The sequence below is a fragment of the Oncorhynchus keta genome, chromosome 20 (assembly GCF_023373465.1).
Source record: "Oncorhynchus keta strain PuntledgeMale-10-30-2019 chromosome 20, Oket_V2, whole genome shotgun sequence".
NCBI classification, from domain to species: Eukaryota; Metazoa; Chordata; class Actinopteri; order Salmoniformes; family Salmonidae; genus Oncorhynchus; species Oncorhynchus keta.
The window spans coordinates 28,633,538-28,642,763 of record NC_068440.1 but is presented as its reverse complement, the minus strand read 5'-3'; the positions used below and the strand labels follow the sequence as shown (position 1 = coordinate 28,642,763).

The following is a 9,226-nucleotide window of genomic DNA, read 5'->3' as shown; positions in this document are numbered from 1 at the left end:
ATAGATAAATGGCAAGCTGGATTTCCAAAGAGTGACATGCAGAATTTTAATGTCTCTACAGGCACTACTCAAAGGGCTTAGAGAGGCATGCAGACAGACAGACAGACAGACAGACAGACAGACAGACAGACAGACAGACAGACAGACAGACAGACAGACAGACAGACAGAAAATGACAGAGAAAGAAAGGGAGCGATTTGCGTTGAGAAAGAAAGACCCGAGAGTCGCCCCTCTGTGCACAGTATGACAGACAACAGCAGGGGCTGTGTTGCTCCAGGCACACTATGCCCCCCCCGAGGGACCGCCACGAAAGACCAGACTCCAACAATCCACCCTTTCTTTCTCACAGCATAGCCTCAGTCCATCCTATACCCATCAAACCATCACCTACCTACCAGCCCCTAAACACCAGCACCTAGCAACCCACCAACCAGCCCCGACCAAACCCCCCAACCAGCCCCTACCAACCATCTCCTACCAACCAGGTCCTACCAACCCACCAACCAGCCCCTACCAACCAGGCCCTATTAACCCACCAACCAGCCCCTACCAACCAGGCCCTATCAACCCACCAGCCAGACCCTACCAAACCACAAACCAGCCCCTACCAACCAGATCCTACCAACCCACCAACCAGGCCCTACCAACCAGCCCCTACCAACCCCCCCAACCAGCCCCTGCCAACCAACCCCTACCAACCAGCCCCAACCAACCAGGCCTTACCAACCAGCATATACAAACCGACCTCTAACAACCCACCAACCAGCCCAAACCAAGCCACCAACCAGCCTCTAACAACCATGCCCTACCAACCAACCGAACCAGCCTCTACCAACCAGGCCCTACCAACCAACTGAACCAGCCTCTACCAACCAGGCCCAACCAACCCACCCCCAAACACTAGGCACTGGCCCCCATCCACAGGCCCAGACCTTGGCTACAAGAGCAGGGAGGGAAAACTAGAACCTGGAACTCTCTTCCTCATCCCCCACCTCCACCACTCTCTCTTCCTCATCCCCCACCTCCACCACTTCCTCTTCCTACCACCTCCACCACTCCCTCTTCCTTATCCCCCCACCTCCACCACTCTCTCTTCCTCATCCCCCAACCTCCACCACTCTCTCTTCCTCATCCCCCACCTCCACCACTCTCTCTTCCTCATCCCCCCACCTCCACCACTCTCTCTTCCTCATCCCCCAAATCCACCACTCTCTCTTCCTTATCCCCCACCTCCACCACTCTCTCTTCCTCATCCCCCCACCTCCACCACTCTCTCTTCCTCATCCCCCCACCTCCACCACTCTCTCTTCCTCATCCCCCCACCTCCACCACTCTCTATTCCTCATCCCCCCACCACCACCACTCTCTCATCCTCATACCCCTCCTCCACCACTACCTCTTCCTCATCCCCCACCTCCACCACTCTCTCTTCCTTATCCCTCCACCACTCCCTCTTCCTCATCCCCCACCTCCACCACTCTCTTCCTCATCCCCCCACCTCCACCACTCTCTCATCCTCATACCCCCACATCCACCACTCTCTTTCTTCCTCACCCCCCACATCCACCACTCTCTCTTCCTCATCCCCCTCCTCCACCACTACCTCTTCCTCATCCCCCCACCTCCACCACTCTCTCTTCCTTATCCCTCCACCACTCCCTCTTCCTCATCCCCCCACCTCCACCACTCTCTTCCTCATCCCCCCACCTCCACCACTCTCTCATCCTCATACCCCCACATCCACCACTCTCTTTCTTCCTCACCCCCCACCTCCACCACGCTCTCTTCCTCATCCCACCACCTCCACCACTCTCTCTTCCTTATCCCCCCACCTCCATCACTCTCTCCTCCTCATCCCCCCACCTCCACCACTCTCTCTTCCTCATCCCCCAACTCCACCACTCTCTCTTCCTCATCCCCCCACCTCCACCACTCTCTCATCCTCATCCCCCCACCTCAACCACTCTCTCTTCCTTATCCCTCCACCACTCTCTCTTCCTCACCCCCCCACATCCACCACTCTCTCTTCCTCATCCCCCCACCTCCACCACTCTCTCTTCCTCATCCCCCACCTCCACCACTCTCTCTTCCTCATCCCCCACCTCCACCACTCTCTCTTCCTCATCCCCCACCTCCACCACTCTCTCTTCCTCATCCCCCACCTCCACCACTCTCTCTTCCTCATCCCCCCACCACCACCACTCTCTCATCCTCATCCCCCACCTCCACCACTCCCTCTTCCTCATCCCCCACCTCCACCACTCTCTCTTCCTCATCCCCCACCTCCACCACTCTCTCTTCCTTATCCCCCCACCTCCACCACTCTCTCTTCCTTATCCCCCCACCTCCATCACTCTCTCTTCCTCATCCCCCCACCTCCACCACTCTCTCTTCCTTATCCCCCCACCTCCACCACTCTTTCTTCCTCATCCCCCACCTCCACCACTCTCTCTTCCTTATCCCCCACCTCCAACACTCTCTCTTCCTTATCCCCCCACCTCCATCACTCTCTCTTCCTCATCCCCCCACCTCCACCACTCTCTCTTCCTCATCCCCACACCTCCACCACTCTCTCTTCCTCATCCCCCAACCTCCACCACTCCCTGTTCCTCATCCCCCACCTCCACCACTCTCCCTTCCTCATCCCCCACCTCCACCACTCTCTCTTCCTCACCCCCCACCTCCACCACTCTCTCTTCCTCATCCCATCACCTCCACCACTCTCTCTTCCTTATCCCCCCACCTCCACCACTCTCTCTTCTTCATCCCCCCACCTCCACCACTCCCACTTCCTCATGCCCCACCTCCACCACTCTCTCATCTCTCCTCCAATCCAACTAACCTGAAACCCCGCCAGCAAGGAGTGAAAGAGCAAGCAAGACCCCCATCCAACTCCTCTTCTCTCTACCTCCCTCCCTCTCCCCTCCCCTCCCTCCCTATCCACCCAGGCATCTCCACTATTCCCTCTCTTCCTTATCCCCCACCTCCACCACTCTCTCTTCCTCATCCCCCCACCTCCACCACTACACCCCGCCAGCAAGGAGTGCAAGCAAGACCCCCATCCAACTCCTCTTCTCTCTACCTCCCTCCCTCTCCCCTCCCTCCCTCCCTATCCACCCAGGCATCTCCACTATTCCCTCTCTTCCTTATCCTCCCACCTCCACCACTCTCTCTTCCTCATCCCCCCACCTCCACCACTCCCATCCTCACCCCCACCTCCACCACTCTCTCATCCCCCCACATCCACCACTCCCTTCCTCATCCCCCTCCTCCACCACTACCTCTTCCTCATCCCCCCACCTCCACCACTCTCTCATCCTCATCCCCCACCTCCATCACTCTCTCTTCCTCATCCCCCACCTCCACCACTACCTCTTCCTTATCCCCCACCTCCACCACTCTCTCTTCCTCATCCCCCAATCTCCACCACTCTCTCTTCCTCATCCCCCACCTCCACCACTCTCTCTTCCTCATCCCCCACCTCCACCACTCTCTCTTCCTCATCCCCCCACCTCCACCACTCTCTCTTCCTCATCCCCCACCTCCACCACTCTCTCTTCCTCATCCCCCACCTCCACCACTCTCTCTTCCTCATCCCCCACCTCCACCACTCTCTCTTCCTCATCCCCCACCTCCACCACTCTCTCTTCCTCATCCCCCACCTCCACCACTCTCTCTTCCTCATCCCCCACCTCCACCACTCTCTCTTCCTCATCCCCCACCTCCCCCACCTCTTCCTCATCCCCCACCTCCACCACTTCCTCCTCATCCCCCACCTCCACCTCCTCTTCCTCATCCCCCCACCTCCCCACTCTCATCTCTCCTCCAATCCAACCAACCTGAAACCCCGCCAGCAAGGAGTGAAAGAGCAAGCAAGACCCCCCATCCAACTCCTCTTCTCTCTACCTCCCTCCCTCTCCCCCTCCCTCCCTCCCTCCCTATCCACCCAGTCATCTCCACTATTCCCTCCATTGCTGATGCGACCCAGTCTCCTCCTCCTCGGTCATTGTGCAGTCCTGCTGTTCCTCCTCTCCACTCCTCCAGACCCCAGAGCCTTCTCTGGAGGATAACACACAAAGTCACAGTGACCTTCATGATTCTATACCCCTCTAGAACACTACTGGAACATCTGCTAATGTTTATACAAGGTAATGCTACCTATAAGCTACCTACTGTCCCTCTGCTTTTGTCATGCTATTTGAAAAGAAAACGTGCCTTGGAAACAGAGATAGAAAATTAAAGGTTATCATTATCATCAGAGATCTGATTGTGCCCCCTGTAAGAGTGTATACTCCCCTGATATAGGGACCTGATTGTTAGTCCCATACACTATTTTAGTCCAGTATCTCTTTAGTCCAGTATCTCTTCAGTTCAGCATATCTTTAGTCCAGTATCTCTTTAGTCAATACAGTATCTCTTTAGTCTAGTATATTTTTAGTCAATACAGTATATCTTTAGTCCAGTATCTCTTTAGTCCAGTATCTCTTTAGACAATACAGTATCTCTTTAGTCCAGTTCAGTCTGCTATAAATCCATGTGCTGGTAGCTCCCTCCAGGGCGGGGCAGGCTTCTGGAGCTCTGAGGGGTGACTGCAACGACCCCTCCTCCTCTCCTGTCACACGGTGGCTGTGGGGTCTCCAAACTGTGTGCCCGTGACCTGGAGGACCCAGCGCCCCCTCCCCGTTCACAGTGGGGTGTCCCAGGAGAAGAGGGCAACAGGGGCTCTGTGGAGGTGTCCGTGAGGGAGAAGGAGGAGGGGTAGGGAGGCGAGAGGCGTGAGGGGGCCGGGTGGAGATCTTGGGGACTGTGTGGAATGGCGGTGAGGGCGGGATCCACATGGAACATCCCAGGATGCCGCTTGGCCAGGCCAAAGGACGGAGAGATGCAGGAAGAGAGGGTCGTGAGGGGGGTGTCTGCCCAGAGAGGTTCAGTCTGAGAGGGGTAGGACTGTGGGGGAGCGGTGTGGGGTGGGGGCGCAGTGCGGGACATGTATGCATGGTGTCCAGGTACGCAGTGTGCAGGATAGAGGGGTTGGGGTCCGGAGAAGAAGGACTCCATCAGTTGAGCCATACTCCTCATTACTCGGCCCAGCTCTGTCACCTCCTTCCCCAGAGAACTCACCTGGGAACAAACAAGAGCATACAGTACATCTCTCATTCATCCATATTCATTTGGGCTAAGTAAAATCAAATGATGCATTTTGGGTCAGACATTTTAGCTCTACCACTGAGCACATTCCTTCTAATGGATTTAACAAGGGTGGAAACTCCTTCCTGCCAATGCTTAAACCATGACAGGCAGTGTTAAAGTGCACACTTTGGGAGAAGGGTGGAAAATCTGCATGTAGCCTTAATCTGCCACCCTCAGTGAAACTGCCATTCAACCATTCCGGGTCATCAATATTAATTTGGTCATTTCCAGCCAGCAATTTTGGGTTGCTATTCTGGCCTAGCATGATGATGCTGTTCTAATTGGTCATTAAAATGATGGCTTGGAGGTGATTAGTCCTACCCAGCCAGTAGTGGTCCTATAGAGAGAGGGCACAGCAAGGGCACCATGCCAGCAGGCCAGCTGGCTCTGTCACTCAAAGCATACATAGGTATTCATCCTGCTAGACACTCCACTAACAAAACCAGACACAGATCAACACGCATGCAGTCACCACATGTTCAACAGGGGATCATGCTACGCACAGATATGCTACGCACAGATAAAATAAGAGACAAGCGTTGGAACTTTGCCCATATGAAACTTGACACATCAGGACCAGATACTGAATGTAAATGCATCTACACAGGCTAAGCCGATGCAAACATCTAGAACTGACTGATGACCGTGACGTACTGACCCTAGACGGCACAAACTAACTTAGCCATAAGGTCAAGTCAACACTAAGCCACATGGTCAAGTCAACACTTAGCCATATGGTCAAGTCAACACTTAGCCACATGGTCAAGTCAACACTTAGCCACATGGTCAAGTCAACACTTAGCCATATGGTCAAGTCAACACTTAGCCATATGGTCAAGTCAACACTTAGCCATATGGTCAAGTCAACACTTAGCCACATGGTCAAGTCAACACTTAGCCATATGGTCAAGTCAACACTTAGCCATATGGTCAAGTCAACACTTAGCCATATGGTCAAGTCAACACTTAGCCATAAGGTCATGTCAACACTTAGTCATATGGTCAAGTCAACACTTAGCCATATGGTCATGTCAACACTTAGCCATATGGTCAAGTCAACACTTAGCCATATGGTCAAGTCAACACTTAGCCATATGGTCAAGTCAACACTTAGCCATAAGGTCAAGTCAACACTTAGTCATATGGTCAAGTCAACACTTAGCCATATAGTCATGTCAACTCTTGTACATCACCAGTTACCTAATCCAAACCTCTGGTGTACTTTAAGAGACAAATCTAATCACCCGCTTCTTTCTCTCTCTCTCCCCCTCTCTCTCTCTCTCTCTCTCTCTCTCTCTCCCTATGTCTCTTTCTCTCTCTCTCTCTCTCCCTCTCTCACCGTCTTTCTTGAGCCATCTCCCTCTCTCTGTGATATAAGTTTTCTGTGGAAACATTTTTTAAAGAGCTGAGTGAAGCAAGACAGTCCAATCCGTTACGTTGTCAAAACAATTTCAGCCCTGTCACCTCAGAGAGAGAGAGAGAGAGAGAGAGAGAGAGAGAGAGAGAGAGAGAGAGAGAGAGACCCAACCAAATCATGAGAAAACAAAAAGATAATTACTTGACACATTAGAAAGAATTAACAAAAAAACAGAGCAAACTAGAATGCTATTTGGCCCTACACAGAGAGTACACAGCGGCAGAATACCTGACCACTGTGACTGACCCAAAATTAAGGAAAGCTTTGACTATGTACAGACTCAGCGAGCATAGCCTTGCTATTGAGAAAGGCCGCCGTAGGCAGACATGGCTCTCATGAGAAGGCAGGCTATGTGCTCACTGCCCACAAAATGAGGTGGAAACTGAGCTGCACTTCCTAACCTCCTGCCCAATGTATGACCATATTAGAGAGACATATTTCCCTCAGATTACACAGATCCACAAAGAATTAGAAAACAAATCCAATTTTGAAAAACTCCCATATCTACTGGGTGAAATTCCACAGTGTGCCATCAAAGCAGCAAGATTTGTGACCTGTTGCCACGAGAAAAGGGCAACCAGTGAAGAACACGCACCATTGTAAATACAACCCATATCTATGCTTATTTATTTTATCTTGTGTCCTTTACCATTTGTACATTGTTAAAACACTGTATATATATATATATATAATATGACATTTGTAATGTTTTTATTGTTTTGAAACTTCTGTATGTGTGATGTCTACTGTTAATTTTTATTGTTTATTTCACTTTATATATTATCTACCTCACTTGCTTTGGCAATGTTAACACATGTTTCCCATGCCAATAAAGCCCTTGAATTGAATTGAATTGAATTGAGAGAGAGAGAGAGAGAGAGAGAGAGAGAGAGAGAGAGAGAGAGAGAGAGAGAGAGAGAGAGAGAGAGAGGAGGTACAGAGAGAGAGAGATAACATTTGAAATGTCTCTATTCCTTTCAAGTGTAATGAGTGTAATGTTTACTGTTAATTTGTTCATGTTTATTTCACTTTTGTTATTTATCTAATTCACTTGCTTTGGCAATGTTAACATATATTTCCCATGCCAATAAAGCCCTGAAATTGAAATTGAAATTGAATTGAGAGAGAGAGATATCTTTAAACACAAATCTGGAGTCAGACAACCTTACCATCAAACCTTACAGTACCTTAACCATAAGGGGGCTGATAGAACATCTGACCTTGTGTTAGATACTCAGACTCTGCAATGTGTCATGGTAAATTTAGCAAGTTCTCTGTCTTTATTGTCAGTACTACTAACATCACCACAACTCTCAGTGGGTTACAATCAACACTCAAAAGGCTACTAATATGAGTTAACAGCTGCCGTAGATAGGTTCCCATTAGAACAACACAAAGAAATCCTCAGGAGTCCACTTCTGCTGCCAGGATATTTCTGTTTCATTTTACATTGCTGGAGGGACAAGTCAAACAGTGCGTGTGGTGTGTGTGGTGTGTGTGGTGTGTGTGGTGTGCGTGGTGTGTGTGGTGTGTGTGGTGTGTGTGGTGTGTGTGGTGTGCGTGCCTGTACATTCAGGTCTATGTGCTGTATGTCAGTGATTATCAGTCATTGTTCCTATAGTTGTGCCTTTCATTGCGGGTTGTTTGGACATTTCCGGGAAGCTGTCATTGTTCCAGATCTCCTGGGTAGGTGTTGATTATGGTCTAAGGAACCAGGGGACACATTTTGGCCTCGTTCATCAAAACTAATGCGTCATCCACATCCCTCTGGAACTCAAGTCTTAAGGGTCGTTTGAAAGTCAGAGGTGAATTTTCACAGGTCAAAGGGCAGGTACTGTAGCTAATATTACCACCGTTGTATTTGGAGATAATTGAGGGCAGTTGTAACACGTCAGATTCAGTAAGGAGCTTGTAAGGGTTGAGATAGAGATCAACATGATATACAATATTGGATTTGAATATGAGTTCATCATTCAACGTTCATCAGGTTGATGAATCAATGTACCCTTTCACTCCTCAGCTCTATTCTCAGTAAGGGTTATCTGGTGTTGTGACGGGCCATAGTTGTAATTCAAATTGTATCATTTTGTATCATTGTTTAAACGCTGAATGTTTTATCAGTCAGATTTTACCATGTAAACCAGAGTACAGTACCAACTGACAATTTCCATTTCACTACCTGAAAATTGACAACAAGAAAAAATAACATTTACACATGTTCAAACATGGCACAGGAACTGAATGAAAAACAGCATAAACTAAACAAGGAATAAGGTAATAGCTGGTGATATCACCGTTGGCTCCTCCTACAAGTCATCTTCTAAGTGATGTAACATGTTTGGATCAACATGTGTTGATTTAATGTGAGACAAGGGTTATGGGTTAATCCCGTGGCGAACATCGTGGACTGGCTCAGGTAAGGATTACAGTTTTTACAGGATTACCACCGGGAACCACACTGAGAGACAACCTGTCAAACACTGTCCTCCCAGAGAGAGAGAGAGAGAGAGAGAGAGAGAGGGGGGAAGGAAGGGGAGAGAGGGAGAGAGAGGAGAGAGAGAGAGAGAGAGATACAGAGAGAGAGAGATGGGAGGATGGTGGGGAGACAGAGAGAGGGAG

The 9,226-nt window shown here is 50.2% G+C and overlaps 1 protein-coding gene across 1 annotated transcript in view; it reads right to left on the bottom strand.

Moving 5' to 3' along the window:
* Positions 1–4,031: 4,031 nt before the first annotated feature.
* Positions 4,032–9,226, bottom strand: part of LOC118398995 (potassium voltage-gated channel subfamily H member 8-like) — an 83,421-nt gene continuing 78,226 nt past the window's right edge. Inside the window, exon 15 of the mRNA XM_052472562.1 lies at positions 4,032–5,121. Within this exon, the coding sequence (XP_052328522.1) occupies positions 4,525–5,121 (597 nt within the window). The 3' untranslated portion in view covers positions 4,032–4,524. The remainder of the gene's footprint in view (positions 5,122–9,226) is intronic.